The sequence below is a fragment of the Leuciscus leuciscus genome (genome assembly GCF_965113295.1).
Source record: "Leuciscus leuciscus genome assembly, chromosome: 16".
Classification (NCBI taxonomy): Eukaryota; Metazoa; Chordata; class Actinopteri; order Cypriniformes; family Leuciscidae; genus Leuciscus; species Leuciscus leuciscus.
The window spans coordinates 31,172,818-31,194,848 of record NC_138740.1 but is presented as its reverse complement, the minus strand read 5'-3'; the positions used below and the strand labels follow the sequence as shown (position 1 = coordinate 31,194,848).

Sequence of the window (22,031 nt, the reverse complement as noted above, 5' to 3'; positions counted from 1 at the left end):
CTTCATCTTTGCAGCGACACAGAAAACACCAGTTTATTAATAAACAATTAAATGTCTCCTTGCAATTTTTGACACATTCATACTTTTGCCGGTTATTTGTAGCAATCTTTATGCGTGCGGTCGTGCGCTTGAGTGCGGCTATATATGTACACACTCATTATCCTGTAGCCTAAATAGCCTATTTAAATAATACAATTAATATAAAGGGGTGATTTGTCCACTAATGGCTTAAATGAACAACTACTAGTTGACTAGAAAAAAACTTTAGTCGGAGGCAGCCCTTATTCCACATATTTTCGAACCAGCAGGCCATTCTGGGTTGAGCGAGCGACCCTGAGCGGAATGAGCGAGGGGAGCGGAATATTCAGAAATGAAATATGGGGGAGGGAGATTTCAACATTTCAAATGCTTAAAACAAGACACATTTACTTGTTTTCATAGATTGTGATGTTAAACACAGAGTTCGCGGCCAGCTTTCTTACGTTCAGAAAGCGAACCCGCCCCTCGCAATTCACACCCCTTCTGTGGCTCAGTGGTGGAATCTGAGACTTTCATGCCAGAGACCTGAGTTCGAATCTCGACTGTGTTGAGTTTTTCTTTTTTTTCACCAAAGTAAACAAACTCACGCTGGCCCCGCCAGGTGACTGGAAACGTTTCGCTCTCACAGTTCCCACAGCATAGGTGACTGGAGGAGTGTATTGTGCAGCCAACGAGCCCGTTATACAACCCGCTCGCCTGTGCCCTGACGCCGTTTCCACGGCAACCCAGATAAATCTCTAAGGAGCATTATGTCTGTTATCCGGCTCACGCCGAAGGTGTTATAAATGTAGGAAATGTGCCCACTTCCCAGTGCTCACCCCTACACATAAGCACGGCCCGTTCAGTGACACTCACTCATTCATGGCCCACATCAACAAAACCGGCTCAAGCCGCGTGTGTTTCAAGTGTAAGGGAAGTGCCCACTATTCAGTGTTCACCCCTACCCATAAACACCACCCGTTCAGTGACACACACTCACTTAGGGCTCCCTCTAATAAAACCGGCTCACGCCGCGTGTGTTTCAATGTAGGAAATGTGCCCACGGTTCAGTGCTCACCCCTACCCATAAACACTGGTCGCTCAGTGACACACGCTCACTCAGAGCCCCCATCTATAAACACAAAATGTGTTCTATGTAATCCGGCTCACGCCGAAAGTGTTATAAATGTAGGATTTGTGCCCGCTTCCCAGTGCTCACCCCTACACATAAGCACGGCCCATTCAGTGTTACACACTCATTCACGGTCCATATCAATGAAACCGGCTCACGCCACGTGTGTTTTAAATGTAGGAAATGTGCCCGCTGTACAGTGCTCACTCCTACTCACAAACACGGGTCGCTCTGTGACACACACTCACTTAGAGCCCCCACCAATAAACGCGAAACACGTTCTGTGTGCAGAAAGCCCATCATTAAACACAAAATGTGTTCTGTGTGTAGAGAGCGCGCGCGCCCTCTAGCAAACACACAGCGACCAGAGCCCAGATACCATTCTCCCTCTAGCTTTAAGTATAAAAGCATGGGAAATGATCCCGGGCGTGTCAGATTGGGTACTGAACACTATAAAGCGAGGCTATTCGCTGCAGTTCGCTCGCAGACCCCCACGCTTCAAGCCACGGTCGAAACCACGGTGAAAGACGAAGTAGCACATCTACTTCGTGCCGTGATTGTGAAACTGCTGAGAAGAGGGGCTATAGAAACCGTCCTTCTGATTCAGAGCGAGTCAGGTTTCTACAGCAGGTATTTCCTTGTCCAAAAAAAAAAAAAAAGGGATGGCGGTCTCAGGCCCATCCTAGATCTCGGCCGTTTGAACAAAGCCCTCATGCAGAGATCGTTCAAAATGCTCACGACCAGACAAATTCTCGCGCAAATTCGCCCGAGAGACTGGTTTATCTCAGTGGATCTGAAGGATGCCTATTTTCAGATTCAGATAACGCCCCATCACAGGCTTTTCTTGCGATTCGCCTTCGAGGGCCAGAGCTATCAGCACACCGTCCTGCCGTTCGGTCTATCTTCTGCACCTCTTACATTCACAAAGTGCATGGACGCGGCGCTCGCTCCCCTGAGACAATGAGGAATGCGAACATTGAACTATTTGGACGACCGGCTAATTCTAGTGCAGTCAGAGGCAGAGCTGATAGCCCACAGAGCTTTATTACTCAGCCATTTACAAGATTTGGGTCTCCAAATCAACTGGACCAAGAGCTCACTGTCTCCCAGCCAGGAATTTTCCTTTCTGGGGACAGATTTAGACTCTGTGTCAGTGACAGCGCGGCTGACGTCACAGCGCACGCTGCGAATACAACGCTCAGCAGTGTCTTTCACGGTCGACAGCATTTTTCCTCTCAAAAGTTTTCAGAGGATGCTGGGTCTTATGGCTTCGGCCTCGGCAGTGCTTCGACTGGGCTTGCTTACATGCGCCCTCTCCAGCACTGGCTGAAAACGCGGGTCCCGCCTCAAGCATTGGACCTCCTGCCATATTCTGCTGGAAGGCGGCAGACTGGTATCAGTCAGGCGTGGATCTGGGAACGGTCTCGAAACTAAAAGTAATCTCGACCCAGGCTGGTTTTTGGCCTGTGGGCAGCCCAGGAAGGGCGCTTGCACATAAACTGTCTGGAGATGAGAGCGGTCGAGAACGCCTCCGGATATTTTCTCCCCTTCTTGAAGGGCCACAATGTCTTAGTCCGTCCAGCGGCGGTGGTGTCTTACGTAAACCGCCAGGGCGGTCTCAGATCACGGAGCCTCCACGCATTGGCGGAACGCCTCCTCGTGTGGTCTCAGCACAATCTGCGCTCGCTAAGGGCAGCGCATGTGCCAGGCTGCCGGAATGTGGGTCCGGACATGCTGTCCAGAGACAATGTTCCCCCAGGGGAATGGTCCCTGCACTCCCAGGTTGTCCAGTTACTATGGGACACCTTCGGCAGAGCGGAAATCGATCTCTTTGCATCGCCAGAGAATGCGCACTGCCCAACATTTTTTCACAAAAGAGAGGGACGCGCTGGCCCACATATGGCCCGGCCGCCTGCTTTATGCGTTTCCCCGATCGCACTGTTACCTCAGGTGATCAAGCGAATCAGGGAGAACGTCTACTCTGTGCTCCTCGTGGCGCCGCTCTGGAGGAACCAAGTCTGGTTCCCGGAGCTGATGCAGCTAGTGAGCACGGCTCCATGGCCGATTCCAGTGAGGAGGGATCTCCTCTCCCAGGCCAGGGGCGCGATTTGGCACCCGCGCCCCGACTTATGGGCCCTGCACGTATGGGCCATCAATGGGTACCCGCTGATCTCCCAGCAGGAGTGCTAAACACAATTACACAGGCTAGAGTGCCCTCTACTAGAAGGCTCTACGCTTAAAAAGTGGTCAGTGTTTTCCGGCTGGTGCTCGAGTCAAACATATACCCACAACGCTGTAGCGTTATGGAGATTCTCTCCTTCCTACAAGAGCTGTTGGATAAGGGCAGGTCCCCCTCAACGTTCAAAGTGTATGTTGCAGCCATAGCAGCGTTTACTAAACCCATGCATGGCCAGCCACTGGGAAGGAACGATTTCATCATTCGATTCCTGAGAGGAGCTAGGAGATTAAATCCTCCCCGGCCCCCTCTGGTTTCGGTCTGGGACCTCTCCACGGTCCTGGACGCTATGAAGGACGGCCCCTTCAAACCGCTACAGTCCGTGGACTTGTGGTATCTGTCGTTTAAGACCGCTTTCCTGGTGGCTCTCGCCTCAGTCAAGCGAGTGGGTGACCTGCACCAAGTGCTACGTGCATCGAGTTTGGGCCTAACGACTCTAAAGTCATTCTCAAACCGAGACACGGCTATGTCCCCAAATTGCTTTCCACTCCGTTCAGAGCACAAGTCATGTCACTGTCAGCTCTCCCAAGATCTGATAGTGAGGGCGATGTGAACCTTCTCTGCCCAGTCAGGGCGCTGAGAATATATGTCAAACGGTCTGCTGCTTTCAGGCAGTCAGAGCAGCTCTTTGTTTCTTTTGGTGTCCGCACTAAGGGACTAGCCACGTCGAAACAGAGCCTCTCCAGGTGGATAGTTGATGCTATCGCTCTGGCTTATAAGTCTAAGGGCCTTCGCTGTCCCCTGGGCATCAGAGCCAATTTCACAAGAGGCATGGCCTCTTCATGGGCATGGTCCAGTGGAGTTTCACTCCAGGATATTTGTATGCCGGCAGGCTGGGCCTCTCCGTCTACATTTATAAGGTTTTATAACCTGGAAGTTCCTGCTTTGCAGGCTAAGCTGTTGTCAGTCTAAATGTAATATTCACTGCTCTCAGCGCCGCGCAGACTGTGTATTATAAGCGTGCTGCCAGCACGGGTCTAAGACCAACAGATCAGGCTGACTTCAGTCCTTCCTGACTGTGCCCTACACTTACATCTGTCCCTCTGGCTCAGATGTTTACTGACTGACAAAAAAGTTATTAAATCATTCTATTATACGGTTCAGGCCGACTTATGTCGATTCTGACTGTTATACTGTGCTAAGCACCCATTCCTTAACTCAGGGATGGTTGTTATATTCTTAGGCCCATGTTCCATTGGCCTAGATGTTACCCACTATTTGTGTACCCTGGGCACATGCCCTTGGCAACATGTGTGGACGACTCTAGCACGCACAGCGTTTTACATTGGGTTCCCGTAGCGTAAGCTAGCTTACGCAACACGAGAGTACTCTCGTAAGAAAACACTCTTGGTTACTAACGTAACCTCGGTTCTCTCTAGATGAGGGAACGAGTGTTGCGTAACCCTGCCGTGCGCGCCCGCGCCCTCATTGGTGCTTACGTCACGAGCTGTCCCTCGATAGGTTGCAGCAGTTGCTGCAGGGCAACCAATAGGCGCGCGAGCTGTCTCGCCTAGGTCTGCTTGTGCAGCAATGCGTTTTAACCCCCTGAGGTCTACGGTATCGCCGGCGATACCAGCTCGCTTTTTTTTTATCAATGTAAAAGAAACTCATAAATACTCTGTTGACTTTGATTTTCCATAGGAGTTTCATACATCAATCGATTCTGTTAAATGTGTATTATTTTTGTGTATACTCACAATAAAAACAAAGTGTTGTGCTTTTTGCCAAATAAAGAAAAATAAACACGAAGCGAGTTCTGCCTTCTCTCTGCCAGTGAAGTCCATTCTGAAACGCGTCCGAAAATGAACAATAACTGAGCGAATACTCAGTCAAACAGGCATACAAAGACACAGGCATGAAGCTTGAATTCTCGTCTTTTAAATGAAGTAATTTATATAAAAAACAAATATCTTCATCTTGTGAAATCTGTATTAAAAGAGAGCGATTCCAGTCGAGCTCATCTCAGCTCATTACGTTATAATCGGCCCCGCCCACGGAGAGCGCGCGCTATTCAAACGCAAATGACTGAGACGATCCCATACAAACTGTGAACGCCCCCATCAGCTCGAGAAAACACATCAAGTTTATTCAGATAAGTGTAGTTGTCTACACTGTCTCGCAGCGCTGTGAGGAATAATAATAATGGAAAACTTACCTCAGAAGTGCTGGTATTTCGAGGAGCAACGGATGGAATAATGTAGTAAGTTTTTTTTTTTCATTCTCAAGTAAATCGCGTTTCTGTGTGAATGAATGAACGCAGAGATGCGCTGTTTACCACAACTCGCAAAAAGACGGTTTAAATTTGAATTGCGTTTCTGTGTGTGAATAAATGATCTGCTTTTAGCAAACTATTTTGCTATACTGAGTAAAATCGATTGAAATATGTTGAAATAAAATGTATTTGTATAAGCAACGTATTAAACTGCAAATTAACATTTATATTCCTTATAATAAAAACGAAAGACCTATGTTACAGACATATGAAAGACAACATTTCGTTGATTAGTTTTGGATAGATTACACATTTTTACTGTAAAATATCTGCCACCTCAAATAAGCTTTTGTTTGCCAATTTTTGCTAATATGTTAAATATAGTATGTTTTGTCAATGTAGGCTATATTCGAAGTTTGAAATATGTATGATAAAATGTATACTTTAGTTTTTACAAAGAAAGATTACACTTCAATTGTTGTTGTAATTGTAACCTTTTTAATAAAAAAATATATATTTACAAGGTAGATGTAAACAAATTTTAAAAGGTAAATATAAGCATTTTCTTTAAATAATTTTTATTGTGTTTTATTATTGACAAATTTGGGGAGAGGATACATATTCCAAAACTGAAAATACAGTATGAGAATTAACTGCACAATTAATAGACATGTTTTCCTTGGATATTATACAATTTGCAAGCAAAATTTGTGAAAAAAAAAAAAATTTGACATGCTTCCAACTGTGAACCAATTTGGTAGAATATATATATATATATATATATATATATATATATATATATATATATATATATATATATATATATATATATATATATATATACTGTATATATATTGCTCTTGCATTCTTTCTTGTGGCTATAGGTGACACACCTGAATGAATGGCTCATTAAGTATGCGGGCCCCATTGTCTCCTGAGGTGTGAACCACTACATATGCATGATGCTGTTGAATGGTTGACGCCCCTTGCGCATATTGCCTTTACAAACAAAAAGTGTTTTACAAGATTTAAATCAATGTATTGTGTTATGTGAATGATAAGGGCAGGATGATTTTCACATCATTTTGAAGAAAAAACTCTAGGCAAAGACATCAATTAGTCAAAAGTCTTATTGACACATATTTAGTATGTGTTTTGTGGCCTTATTTCAGAAACTTTAGTTTTTAGTTTTTTCAATAACCATGCATAAACATTATTCTCTCAAAAATACAAACATGTACATGCATGTTGCTCACATATTATGGTAGCCCTGTTTGTGCTAAATAGAGTGTAATTATACCTTTGCCATTAATATGTTTATAAGCAACTGAAAAAAGCACAAATGTCAGGGCATGTCAGAACATCTCAAGGACCCCAAAAACCCCTCAGACCTCAGAGGGTTAAATTAATGCAAAAATTAAGGATAATTTTTTGGCTTCAGTATTCTCGAGAAAAGGGATTTTCCCGTAGCGTAAGCTAGCTTACGCAACACTCGTTCCCTAATCTAGAGAGAACCGAGGTTACATTAGTAACCGTGAGCGATATCAACCCAAAAATGTCAGGCCCCGTAAACACCAAAGCCTGCGGGCCCAGCTCGCCCTCCCCCTCCTCCTGTGAGAGCTCTTCGCCCTCTTCCACAACATCAGGGCCCACACCCTCCCCCATCTGCTCGAGATTTTTGTTCTTGTACTATTTGATTGTTCTTAAGTAAATAAATAATGTACATTTCTACATTTTGGGGTTTTATTTATGTTGCCTACACTGTAAAAAAAAGTTTAATTTTACAGGTAATGGTCTGTATTTTTTTTTTACATAATTTTACCGTTTTGTCATTATAGTGAATGCCTGTTATTTCACAGATATTTGCTGTAATTTAAAGGTCCACTATTAAATTTACAGGTAATTGCTTGCTTGTATTTTGGTTTTACATCAATTTTACGTTTTTTAAAAGGAACTTGTCTGTATTTTTACAAAGTAATATTTTACAGATTTTTTTTCTGTGAAATTAGAAAACAAAGAAAAGAAGGTATAACTGCAGAAATATGCATCTATTCAATATGTTGTCCTTACAGATTATTAAGCATGTGGGGGTTAAAGTGAGTTTTTTTTTAGGTTAAATAATAGTATTTGTACATACAGTAGCCTACCCTACATAGGCTACAGTAGACCTGTATTGAATTCTTTTTTATTGCATATAGTCTTTTAATCTTGTCTTGCAAATAGATGCTCATTTTGATCATTATTTCATTGTCTTATTCACTCATAAGTTCATGTATATTTTATTAATATTTTTCCAAATCTACGTTGCTGCACATTCAGGGCTTTGTGTGTGTGTGTGTGTGTGTGTGTGTGTGTGTGTGCCCACGCGATGACGCAGATTCAAATTCGCCGCCATTACGTTTCCGCTGTTTAGTCCCGCCCACAACAGTTAGCTGATCAGTCGACTTTGGATCTGTATCAAGGGCAAGCGGGAGATTTGAATTCAGTCTACTCTCCTGAAGTGGATTGTGAGATTAACAGTGGTTCAAAGCAAACGATATTTTATATTACATTTGTGTTAAGTTTACGTTACAGTTTTCAAGCTAACGTTAGCATTTTAAATGATGGTCAGTTAACTGGCGAGAGCTGGAGGCAAAACACTGAAAATGTAGCATGCGTCTTTACATTTTCCATCTGTTTTAAGAAAGATCAGTTGAACCCACACCTCAAAAGACCTAAAACAAGCTTTTGTAGACTTGTTATACATAAAGTCCGTTTAATTGTGTAACGTTATAAAATCTTTGTTAATACGCGATAGTATCTGTCAGTAAATCAATCTCTTAAATGGCGGGACATTTTGAAACACTGTCTGGAAGCTGAAAACTCTTCTCTTAAAAAATAGTAACCACGTTTTTGGCGGAGTTTATTACCATTTTTAATAACCACAGTTATACTACAAATAGGCCTAACGTTACCAAGGTTTTTTTTTTTTGGTTAACCATAGTTAATTTTCATAAGGGTTAACGTGGCTATAAAGACCGTTAAGAAAACGAATTCAGTAAATACTGTACTCGTTGATGATACAGGAAAGCACGAGACTAGAATATGAACACCACATGATAAATTGCATATTCTGGCTGCATGCTTGCCAACACGTCAGTTGAGGTTTTGCATTGTCCCAGTGGAACATATTCTGACATGTGCAAATGTAATACTGTGTTAAAAAAAAAAAAAAATTGTGTGTGATTTCAGGTCAAGTGGAAAGCAGAATGATCATGGCAAACAAGGTATGGGAAGAAGTAATTTAAAATATTGTAATGGCTGAGTCTTCTGATTCCATATGATTGCACTAAAAGTGGCAGAAAATTTAATTTGTTTTATACTATATTTTCCCATGGGAATATTCATTTGATCCTTGTGAGGCCACTGTAGCTGCACAAGGTTTGGTTTTGCTTCAGTAAGACCACGATTGTGTTAGATTCCACCCATCTATTATCTTTTTCTTTTTTTTTTGTATTGTAACTAGGCTCTGTCATTTAGAAACATGGGTTTTCCTATCACTTAATGACACATATCTCTACCTTTCATTCCAGCCAGAGGATCTGACTGTTGCTGCTCGCATCTCAGCCTACCTGATGGAAAATTCTTGCTGGATGAATGACCTTCACCTTCAATTTAACCTTGCCAAGACAAAAACTGCTTATGGTTTCAGCCAAACCATGCGATCCTGCTGATTTGCCTTATACAACACCAGAAAGATCCGGCCCTTCCTATCAGAGCCACACAACTCCTTGTCTAAGCTCTTGTTCTATCCAGACTGGACTATTGTAATGCTCTCCTGGCAGGCCTTCCAGCATCAGTCAAACCTCTGCAACTGATCCAGATGCTGCAGCAAGACCTAAACTCACTGCTTCAGATCTATGTGTCTCCAGAAGCTTGTGTTCTGCAAGTGAACGGCGCCTTGTGGTGCCATCATCCCAAAGAGACACAAAATCACTTTCACTGACCTTTACCTGGACTGGTCCCTGCTGGTGGGATGACCTGCCCAACTTAACACATTTTCAAAAAACTGCTAAAGATCCATCTTTTCATAAACACTTGACCCAATAATACTAAATCTTTGTTTTAATAATAAATAAATAAACTTGTGTACTGTGCTACACTAACTGGGACTTGTCACTGCACTTGTTGCTTCTATTGTTCTCTTAATTTTTAAGTCACTTTGGATAAAATGTAATTGTAAATGTGTAAAATAAGTTATATTAGAGTATAAAGGCATACAGCAATTGCCTTTTAATGTAGATATTTTTACATGTTCTAAATTATATACTAAGATTGTATTTCCTATCATTCACGTATCTTGATGTTCAGTGTTTGTTTAATGAGTAATACTGTAAATGTGCAGGTATTTTGTACTTATACGTTTAATTAATTTAACAGAAATTGACTGTACATTTGCTATTATTAAGTACTTAATTAGAGATTGGTCAAAGTTGTGAAATTGGAAATGCAAAAACTTTGTATTTGAATGTATGTACTTAATGCATTTTTATACATAACTTCATAGATATTATACACAGAAAAACTATACATTAAAAGATAATTACTGTAGATAGACAGCATTATTATAAAATAACTTTAGAAAACCCTAAATTTAAAAACCCTAAGTTAATGTAATTTGACATCATTTATCCATTTTTCCACGGTTTAATAAGCCATTATCAACAGTAATGTACTGTAATTTAATTAATTTTGACTGTAAAGTCAATTCTATATTTTCACTGTTTTTGCCTGTAATTTTGTGAAATGGTTATTTGCTGTAATTTAACGGAATCCGTCTGGAAACTTTGCTGCCAGAGATTTACCGTTTGTATACGGGATTTATTTTTTATTTTTTTACAGTGTAGGCCTAGTAGCTATGGATTTTAATAATTTGACTAATATATAGGTGAACATATAGGTGAACATATAGGTGAACATATAGGTGCATATATAGGTGAACATATAGGTGAACATATAGGTGCATATATGTGCATATATGTACATATAATATAGGAAAACGGCCAATTTTATATATGTCACATATATTAAAAACCTATATCAAAACCTATATTAAAACATATATGTTTATATAGGTTCTTTCCATGTGGGCGTATACCTTGACGCTAGGGGTCTAACAACTAAAAATCAAGTCGGGAATCTTGGTGTGATTCTGGAGTCAGACCTTAGTTTCAGTAGTCATGTCAAAACAATAACTAAATCAGCATACTATCGTCTCAAAAATATTGCAAGAATTAGATGCTTTGTTTCCAAACAAGACTTAGAGAAACTTGTGCATGCTTTCATCACCAGCAGGGTGGATTATTGTAATGGACTCCTCACTGGCCTTCCCAAAAAGACCATAAGACAGTTGCAGCTCATACAGAATGCTGCCGCCAGGATTCTGAGCAGAACCAGAAAATATGAACATATCACACCAGTCCTCAGGTCTTTACACTGGCTCCCAGTTACATTTAGGATTGATTTTAAAGTATTATTACTGGTATATAAATCATTCAATGGCCTAGGACCTCAATACATTGCAGATATGCTCACTGAATATAAACCCAACAGATCACTCCGATCATTAGGACTACATCAGCTAGAAATACCAAGGGTTCACTCTTAGCATGGTGAGTCTGCTTTTAGCTACTATGCCAGCCGCAGCTGGAACCAGCTTCCAGAAGAGATCATATGTGCTCCTACAATAGTCATATTCAAATCCAGACTCAAAACACATCTGTTTAGCTGTGCATTTACTAAATGAGCACTGCGCCACTGTTCGTCCGACTGATTACACAGTATTTTATCTCTGGATTCTCCTTTTGATTCTAAACTACTGTGTTCTTCCTTTTGATTCTAAACTGAACTCAAATGGCACTGATTGATAACCAGTGTTTTATGAAGGGTATTGTAGTAGTGGGGGAAACCCTGATGGTCCTGATGACCAAATTTGTGAGCAAGTGCTCACCTTTCTGTGGTGGAGTTTGAGAGGGATTGACTCATGACGGTCAAGGGAACACTGTGGTGACTAGTACAGATTACTAGTCTGGTACGGATAATCAAGAGAGCACTGTGGTGACTAGTACAGATTACTGGTCTGGATTGGTACAGATTACTAATCTGGTGGGCTCAGATAATCCACGGTATATGAAAATCCACAGAAGAATACTGACCGTCATGGGGAAATCTCAGAGTTAAAATAAGATACACCGCTGTTTTGCCAGATGAGAAGTTTATTTACTATTTTAATTCATTTTACTCTAATTCGTTTTATAACTGTATGGTTTATCTCTTTGAATTCCTTTTATAACTCTTTTAATTTCCTCTGCTTTTGTTTTGTCTATTTTCTATGCAAAGCTCTGTGAATTGCTATAGTGTGATTATTATAATTCCTTTCTTTGTAAAGCTTTTGAATAACTGTTTGAATTTTCCTTGCTTTTATTTTGTGATTATTTTTATTCCTCTCTATGTAAAGCACTTTGAAGTGCCATAATGTATGAAATGTGTTATATAAATAAACTTGCCTTGCCTAGCCTAAATGCAATCATATTAACACATAAGCTGTTTTTTTTTTGTTTTTTTTTATTGTCCATGTGTTTACATTGACAATCAAATCATATTATAGAAATGAAAACAACAAAATCATAATTAAAAGTTTATCACCTGAAGAGTGAATGTTCAGTCTCTCTCGATGTGTATAAATCTCTGTGCTGTTTTATAGACTGACTTCACTGCCACAAGAATATGCATGACTTCATCTGCTACACGGCACCAGATATGCAAATATTAAAAGTGAAACAATTAATTTGAAAGAAAAAAAAATTACGTCTTATCGGAGTATATATGTACAGTGTTGAACAGATACTTTATTAACATTCATGAAGTAAATTATCATTTTTGACAAGGACATGTTAATTGATTATCTAATGAAATACATCTCTTTGGAGAAATTGTAATCAATAACAATGTTTTCATGTTTTGTTTTGTAATTTTATCAAACATGACTGACTTATTTTGACGCAGATTTTCCTCTTTGTCGCCATCTCTGTTCGAAATCTGCAATTGCAGTTATTTGCGGAATTATCAACTTTACGTGGGTTGTGCCTCGGCATGGTACCCTGGTAAACCAGAGTTCTCGCAAGAGCACAAGTTGAATTTGCTCAGCGAGTTACTCTGGTGTCGAGTAACAATGCTCATTAAATATGCCCCTCGATCTGAGCTGCACTAATCGCATCGGGTTATCTGATATAGGCGGGCCAGAGGCGAGCTAAACAGATGACGACAGCGCTGTGACGTCGAAGTCATTAATAAACATTGCAAGATGCCTATGGATGAACACCAGTTGTTTAAAACGGCTTTGGCCGCTACAATGAACGAGTTAGACTTGGCTTTTTATCTAAAACAGGAACAGAAGACGCTGCTCGAATCGTTCCTTTGCAAGAAGGACGTTTTTGCTGTTTTGCCGACCAGATACAGTAAGAGTATAATCTACCAGTTAGCTCCGCAGGTAGCTAAGTGTATGGGGCTTATTGTTGTGGTTGGTCGTAGCGTTATCATATTGCGTGCAGTGAGATTTTCAAATGCATACTTGGTGCCGCCCCTCGAGCTGGGCGATTTTCATTAGTCGACGCCAGACCATTAATCTTTTAGATTTAGGTCTGGATTTCCAGACTATCGGCATGGCACAGCGCGGATTAATCCAATGTTTTGAGGAGAATGTGCGGCTGTTAGTCACTGCGCCGGTGTCGATACTGTCATTCGCAATCATAGATTCTACTTTTTGGAAGTATGATCAACATAAGAATTTTCACCGGAAAATGGCGTCTGAACAAGTAAGTAACATCCACTTTTGTTCTGACCAACTAAGCGGAAAAAAGCATTGTAGTAAATTGCGCTAATTAAATCTAATGATAGCTTATCGTCAAACCGTGCAAATTATACTTTGTTCTCAAATTGTTGATGTTAACAACATCAGCATTGCGTGACTACATTTAATGACCTTCCGATATTTAGGGGCCAAGCACCGAAGGTGCGTAGGCACCTATTGTATCTGTTCCCGTTCCTATTATTATTCTTCTTCTTCCGCCATGGGAGTCTATGGCAGCCCATAGAACCGATTGCGGGAAAGTTGTTTTGGTTTGACATTCTGATAGAGGACAGTCCCAACATTAAATACACCAATTTTGGTGTTTCTAAGTCACTCCCTCTAGCGCCACCACCTGTCCAAAGTTTCACTTTTATTATGCTAATAACTTTTGAAGCGTAAGGCCAATCAACAAAATTCTTTTTTCCTCTGATTCCTGAGCTCATGCCGATTCGATTGCACCATATGACGTCATTTTCCGGCTTATAAATATGGTCGCCATTTTGAATGTGCTGAAAAAGCTACTTTTTCGAACTCGTCCTAGACGGTTTGTCCGATTTGCACGAAAATTGAACCAGATCATCTTCAGGCAGTGCTGACAAAAAGTTATGGAATTCAAATTGATTCGTCAAACCGTTTTTGAATAACGCTCGAACACATTTTACGTAGCGCTTGCGAAAACAGTCGTAGGGCTGTATCTCCGCAACGCTTTATCGGATTCAGACCAAAATTGGTACATGTCATCACAAGCATGACCTGAGGCTACATGCTGCGTTTCGGCGCAGCGCCACCTACTGGTCCGGAGATATGAAAAAGGGCTATTTTTGCTTATAACTTCTGAACAATTTGTCCAAAAATCATAAAATTGGTCTCGTTAGATTCAGGTCAACATGCCGAGTCGACTGATATCAAATTTTACCATATCGGCCATTTTGACTGTCGGCCATTTTGAATTTTGTGCTAAAATGCTGTATTTTAAGAACGCATGAACGGATTGTTACGAAACTTGGTATGGGTCATCAGCACGATGTTCTGAAGGAGCGTGAGAAGTTTCGAAACAGCGCCACCTAGTGGTGAATTTTTTTTTTCAAATGCTTATAACTTTGGGTGTGGTTGACTTATTTTCACCAAACTCATCTCATTAGACTCCTGAATCCTTGCCGAGTCCAACGATACCAAACATGCTAGGTTTCGCCTCACGGTTTGTGTAGCGTTGTGATTTAGCGCTTAAAAAACATTTGGCTATATCTTCGAAACCGTTTGTCCGATCGAGACGAAACCACCGTCAGAAGTTTGGAAACATAGGTCGATAGCTATACTCCAATGCCCAAATGCGAAAATATTGATGTTTAGGGGTAGTAAATTCCAATCAAAGTCATGTGTCAGTCATTTTTTACGTGTTTTTTCTTATAAATGTCTATAACTCTGAAGCGAATTGAGATATTTTCACCAAAATCGACACACATATGTATGGGCTCACTCTGAGGACACGTAAAAAAAATTGTGGGACTGAGCCTCTTGGTGGCGCTATAATAGAACAAAACATGAAATTCCCATTGACTTCAATACAGTTTTGTGAAATAAAGTGCTATACTAAACAAATGCATTAGTGTAATATTACAAAACTCAGAATGTGCCATCAGCATCATCCCCTAAAGGTATTCAAAATATTTCGAAACAGCGCCACCTAGTGGTCAAAACTTATAACAACATTTACAAAAAGGCTAATAACTTTTGAATAAATCTGGCTACTGAAATGCCACTGGTCTTAATAGATTCCTTGGGTCAAGCCGAGAACATAGATACCAAGTTTACCTTATTTGGCCAAACTTCCTGTCCGCCATCTTGATTTTCATTCAAAACCTACTTTTTCGAACTCCTCCTAGACCGTTTGTCCGATTTTCACCAAAATCGAATCGTATCATCTCCAGACTGTGCCGACTCAAAGTTATGGATTTCGTGTGGGTAGACCAAACCGTTTTCGTATAGCGCAGCAGCAAAGTTGAGGCATGATGCTAATAGCACTATTCAGGCTTTATCTCTGCAATGCCTTGACATATTGACACCAAACTTTGTATGTGTCATTGTCACTTCACTCTGACCACATCACATCAGTTTTGTAACTGCGCCACCTATTGGTCAAAAGTGATAATGCATTAAATCATATTTTTATTGACTGTTTCTATGATTTTTCAGCCATTTCGTCTAAAATCCTCTTTAAATGTCTTTAATTGCTCATTGTTGCAGTTGGTCTGACACTTTCAGACATTTTGGCATGTCTTGTCGTCTTATTCTGCTTGGCCCCGGTAATTGCTGCTTGCAGCTATATTTAGGGGCCAAGCACCGAAGGTGCGTAGGCACCTATTGTATCTGTTCCCGTTCCTATTATTATTATTATTCTTCATTTTTCCGACTGGGAGTCTATGGCAGCCCATAGAACCGCTTGCGGGAAAGTTATCAAATTTGGCACACTGATAGAGGAGAGTCTGACCTATCAGCATAGCAAATTTGGAGTCTCCAATTCATTCCCTCTAGCGCCACCAGCTGTCCAAAGTTGCACTCATGTTTATGCTAATAACTTTTGAACCACAAGGGCTAGAAACAAAATTTCTTTTTTCCTCTTATTCCTTGGCTCAGGACGATTCGATTGCACCCTATGACGTCATTTTCCGTCATGGAAATATTTCCACCATTTCGAATTTTCCGAAAAACATACTTTTTCAAACTCCTCCTAGACCGTTACTCCGATTTTCACGAAAATTGAACCAGATCATCTCCAGACCATGCCGACAAAAGGTTATGGAATTCGTGTTGATTCGTCAAACTGTTCTCGAATACCGCGCAAACAAATTTTACGTAGCGCTAACGAAAACAGACACAAGCTTGTATCTCCTCAACACTTTATCATATTCAGACCAAACTTGGTCCATATCATCACAAGCATGACCTGAGGCTACATGCTGCGTTTCGTCATAGTGCCACCTACTGGTCCGGAGATATGAAAAATGGCTGTTTTTGCTTATAACTTCTGAATGGATTGCCCAAAAATCATAAACGTGGTCTCGTTAGATTCAGGACGTCATGCTGAGTCGACTGATATCCAATTTTCCCAGATCAGCCATTTTGGCTGTCGGCCATTTTGAATTATGTGCTAAAATGCTGTATTTTAGGAATGCATGAACGTATCGTTACGAAACTCGGTATGGGTCATCAGCACGATGTCCTGAAGGAGTCTGAGAAGTTTCGAAACAGTGCCATCTAGTGGTGAATTTTTTTCCCCAAATGCTTCCAAATGCTTATAACTTTGGGTGTGGTCAACTTATTTTCACGAGACTCATCTCTTTAGACTCCTGAATCGTTGCCGAGTCCAACGATACCAAACATGTTAGGTTTCGCCTTATGGTTTGTGTAGCGTTGTGATTTAGCGCTTAAAAAACATTTGGCTATATCTTTGAAACCGCTTGTCCGATCGAGACGAAACCACCGTCAGAAGTTTGGAAACATAGGTCGATAGCTAAACACCAATGCCCAAATGTGAAAATATTGATGTTTAGGGGTAGTAAATTCCAATCAAAGTCATGTGTCAGTCATTTTTTTCGTGTTTTTTCATATAAATGTCTATAACTCCGAAGCGAATTGAGATATTTTCACCAAAATTGACACAAATATGCATGGGCTCACTCTGAGGACACGTAAAAAAAATGGTGGGACTGAGTCTCTTGGTGGCGATATAACAGAACAAAACATGAATTTCCCATTGACTTCAATACAGTTTTGTGAATTAAAATGCTATAGTAAACAAATGCATTGGTGTAATATTACGAAACTCAGAATGTGCCATCAGCACCATCCCCTGAAGGTACCCAAAATATTTCGAGACAGCGCCACCTAGTGATCAAATGTTATGACAAAATTTCCAAAAAGGCTAATAACTTTTGAATAAATCTGGCTTTTGAAATGCCACTGGTCTTAATAGATTCCTTGGGTCAAGCCGAGAACATAGATACCAAGTTTTCCTTATTTGGCCGAAGTTCCTGTCCGCCATCTTGATTTTCAGTCAAAACCTACTTTTTCGAACTCCTCCTAGACCGTTTGTCCGATTTTCACCAAAATCGAATCGTATCATCTCCAAACCGTGCCGACTAAAAGTTATGGATTTCGTGTCGATACACGAAACTGTTTTCGTATAGCGTAGCAGCAAAGTTGAGGCATGATGCTAAAAGCACTATTCAGGCTTTATCTCTGCAATGCCTTGACATATTGACACCAAACTTTGTATGTGTCATTGTCACTTCACTCTGACCACATCACATCAGTTTTGTAACTGCGCCACCTATTGGTCGAAAGTGATAATCATTTAAATCATATTTTGAATGACAATTGATGTGATTCTTCAGCCATTTGACCTAAAATCCTCTTTAAATGTATTTAATTGCTCATTGTTGCAGTTGGTCTGACACCTTCAGCCATGTTGGCATATCCTGTCATCTGCTTGCGCTTGGCCCCGATAATTGCTGCTTGCAGCTATATTTATTATTATTCTTCATTTTTCCGACTGGGAGTCTATGGCAGCCCATAGAACCACTTGCGGGAAAGTTTTCAAATTTGGCACACTGATAGAGGAGAGTCTGAACTATCAGCATAGCAAATTTGGAGTCTCCAATTCATTCCCTCTAGCGCCACCAGCTGTCCAAAGTTGCACTCATGTTTATGCTAATAACATTTGAACCACAAGGGCTAGAAACAAAATTCTTTTTTCCTCTGATTCCTTAGTTCAAGACGATTCGAATGCACCATATGACGTCATTTTCCGCCATAATAATTTTTCCGCCATTTTGAATTTTCCGAAAAACCTACTTTTTCGAACTCCTCCTAGGCCGTTGCTCCAATTTCCACAAAAATTGAATCAGATCATCTTCAGACCATGACGACAAAAAGTTATGGAATTCGTATTGATTCGTCAAACCGTTCTCGAATACAGCGCAAACAAATTATACGTAGCGCTTGCGAAAACAGACACAAGCCTCTATCTGCTCAACACTTTATCATATTCAGACCAAACTTGGTACATATCATCACAAGCATGACCTGAGGCTACATGCTGCGTTTCGGCGCAGTGCCACCTACTGGTCCGGAGATATGAAAAATGGCTGTTTTTGCTTATAACTTCTGAATGGTTTGTCCAAAAATCATAAAAGTGGTCTCGTTAGTTTCAGGGCATCATGCCGAGTCGACTGATATCCAATCTTCCCAGATCAGTCATTTTGGCTGTCGGCCATTTTTAATTATGTGCTAAAATGCTGTATTTTATGAACGCATGTACGGATTGTTATGAAACTCGGTATGGGTCATCAGCACGATGTCCTGAAAGAGCCTGAGAAGTTTCGAAACAGCGCCACCTAGTGGTAATTTTTTTTCCCCAAATGCTTATAACTTTGGGTGTGTTCAACTTATTTTCACAAAAGTCATCTCTTTAGACTCCTGAGTCGTTGCCGAGTCCAACGATACCAAACATGCTAGGTTTTGCCTTACGGTTTGTGTAGCGTTGAGATTTAGCACTTAAAAAGCATTTGGCTATATCTTCGAAACCGCTAGTCCGATCGAGACGAAACCACCGTCACAAGTTTGGAAACATAGGTCGATAGCTATACGCCAATGCCCAAATGCGAAAATATTGATAGTAAGGGGTAGTAAAATCCAATCAAAGTCATGTGTCAGTCATTTTTTTACGTGTTGTTTCATATAAATGTCTATAACTCCGAAGCAAATTGAGATATTTTCACCCAAATTGACACACATATGTATGGGCTCACTCTGAGGACACACAAAAAAAATGGTGGGACTGAGCCTCTTGGTGGCGCTATAATAGAACAAAACATGAAATTCCCATTGACTTCAATACAGTTTTGTGAAATAAAATGCTTTACTAAACAAATGCATTGGTGTGATATTACGAAACTCAGAATGTGCCATCAACACCATCCCCTGAAGGTACCCAAAATATTTCGAGACAGCGCCACCTAGTGGTCAAAAGTTATAAAAACATTTCCAAAAAGGATAATAACATTTGATTAAATCTGGCTATTGAAATGCCACTGGTCTTAATAGATTCCTTGGGTCAAGCCGAGAACAAAGATACCAAGTTTTTCTTATTTGGCCGAACTTCCTGTCCACAATCTTGATTTTCATTCAAAACCTACTTTTTCGAACTCCTCCTAGGCTGTTGCTCCAATCTTCCCCAAAATTGAATCGTATCATCTCCAGACTGTGCTGACTAAAAGTCATGGATTTCGTGTCGATAGACGAAACCGTTTTCGTATAGCGCAGCAGCAAAGTTGAGGCATGATGGTAAAAGCACTATTCAGGCTTTATCTCTGCAATGCCTTGAGAACAAACTTTGTATGTGTCATTGTCACTTCATTCTGACCTCATCACATCAGTTTTGTAACTGCTCCACCTATTGGTCGAAAGTGATAATCCATTAAATCATATTCTGAATGACTTTTTAATGATTTTTCAGCCATTTCGCCTAAAATCCTCTTTAAATGTCTTTAATTGCTCATTGTTGCAGTTGGTCTGACACCTTCAGCCATGTTGGCATATCCTGTCATCTGCTTGCGCTTGGCCCCGATAATTGCTGCTTGCAGCTATATTTATCCTTGTTTTCGCATGGACCTGGTTGCAGTCTCTTTTTTTTCTCCGAAGTCCAAAGTCTTTCGAGTTTTACAATGGGTGAATCTCCAGTTGTCACTGGTGATTGTCGTTTGAACCTTTCTGGATCCGCCATCAAATTGATAAGTTTAATTATATCAAGTGCTGTGAGAAAAGGCTATAAATCTCCACCTCCAACATCCTCACACGCAACATAGCCTACTAGCCGAGACACCTTCTTTATGACGCAAAGACATGCTCGAATTTCCCGCAGATATCCACCAGTACCACTGGAATTAAAAACATTATTACAAGATTACCATTTTGAATCGAGCTAAGGCAAACAGATAGTTTTGAACACTGGCTGGTATGTACTTGCTCAAATTTATTTTGGATAATTTTTAACCCAAAAAAGCTACGGACTGCAGCTTTAAGATATACAAGCAACATTTGAATAACATTTATCAACTGACATTTGACATCAATACAAAGGCTAACACACACACATACACAAAAATAATGATTGTTATATAATCTCATTTTACTAAACACATAATCAGTCTTCTCAAACAGTATTCATAAATCTAAAAATGCTTTATCAATGTAGTTAATTGGGAAAATGACTATATATACTATATACTATACTATGCTAAAACATCTAAATAATATGTCAAACAATATAGAGTTAATGGGGAATCTCTAATACTAAAACACATATGCATTAACATGTTTTGAGGTCATGGAAGAACAGGTAAAGATATTTAAAAATGTATGAATGTAACGTACAAATTTTCCAGGCAAAGGTATTTAAAAAAAAAAAAAAAAATTATGGAGAGAAAAGACAGGAGAGTTTTCCAACACGGTGCAGATAAAGAACAGGCTGAACAAAACCAACCAGAACATTACAAAAAAAACTAAAACTAAAAAGTTCAATAATATACTTATGTGTTATAATGAAAGAAAATCCTGAGATTGTAAATGGCACATAGAAAATAATCATGCTTACAGTAGTTATTAGAATGAGATAAAATGCTCTTCTTTTCATGTGGTTTTCCTCTCTCTCTCTCTCTCCTGGTCCTGACTGCTTTAGAGCTCTGAGAACAGTCACACAGCAGAACAACTGGATGGAGAGGAAGAGGATGAACTGAATGGAGTAGAAGCATACAAAAATATAAAACAAGCTTAAAGTATACATGCAGCACAAACAGCATCCAAGAGTGATTATCCAGACCGTAGTGCAGCAGATCACTCTATATCTGAGAGGTTTGAACTTCAGAAAGGTTACAGGATGAACCACTGCCAGGTAACGCTCAACACAGATCAGACACTGAAACAGAGGACGGCCAGTGATGCCTAGTCCTATCAAAAACTCTGATAATGTTGTTAGATGTGAAAACCCAGTACAATAATGAAATAAATAGATAAAAGAGATCAGACAGTTACCAATCTCACAAACAGACAGATTGAGGTTAAATAATCCTGATGCAACTCTTGATCCTGTGATGATGAGCCATATAACATAGGAGTGTGTAGGAAGACCAAACAGGAAACTGATGCTGTATATACAAACGTTCAGACTTTCCGAAAGCCTGATGGACTGAATAGTGGAGTTTGTAGATGTTTCAGGTGCGGTGAAGTTCACTGTAGAATTATTCATCTCTTCTCTTCTGTTCTTTTCTTTTCAGCTCAAAAACTCAAGAAAAATATAACTAAATATAGCAGCTGTGATCAATAGGAAAAGAGAAAATGTAATTCAGACTGTATGAAATAAGACAATGTTATGTGTTCAACAATACAAATAAAAGGTTTTCAAACAGTGTGCAATTCCACACAATTACAATTCATATTTCAACATTAAATGTCTAACATTTACTGCCTGGTAATTTTAAGGCAGATC

At 40.2% G+C, this 22,031-nt stretch overlaps 1 protein-coding gene across 1 annotated transcript; it reads right to left on the bottom strand.

The window, feature by feature from the left end:
* Nucleotides 1-20,960: 20,960 nt before the first annotated feature.
* LOC309477549 (chemokine XC receptor 1-like) lies at nt 20,961-21,791 on the bottom strand (the record flags this gene model as incomplete). The annotated part of the gene is made up of 2 exons (XM_082140824.1): nt 20,961-21,014; nt 21,141-21,791. The coding sequence occupies 2 exons, from the start codon at nt 21,789-21,791 to the stop codon at nt 20,961-20,963; spliced, it is 705 nt and encodes a 234-aa protein (XP_081996950.1).
* Between the last annotated feature and the right edge of the window lie 240 nt (nt 21,792-22,031).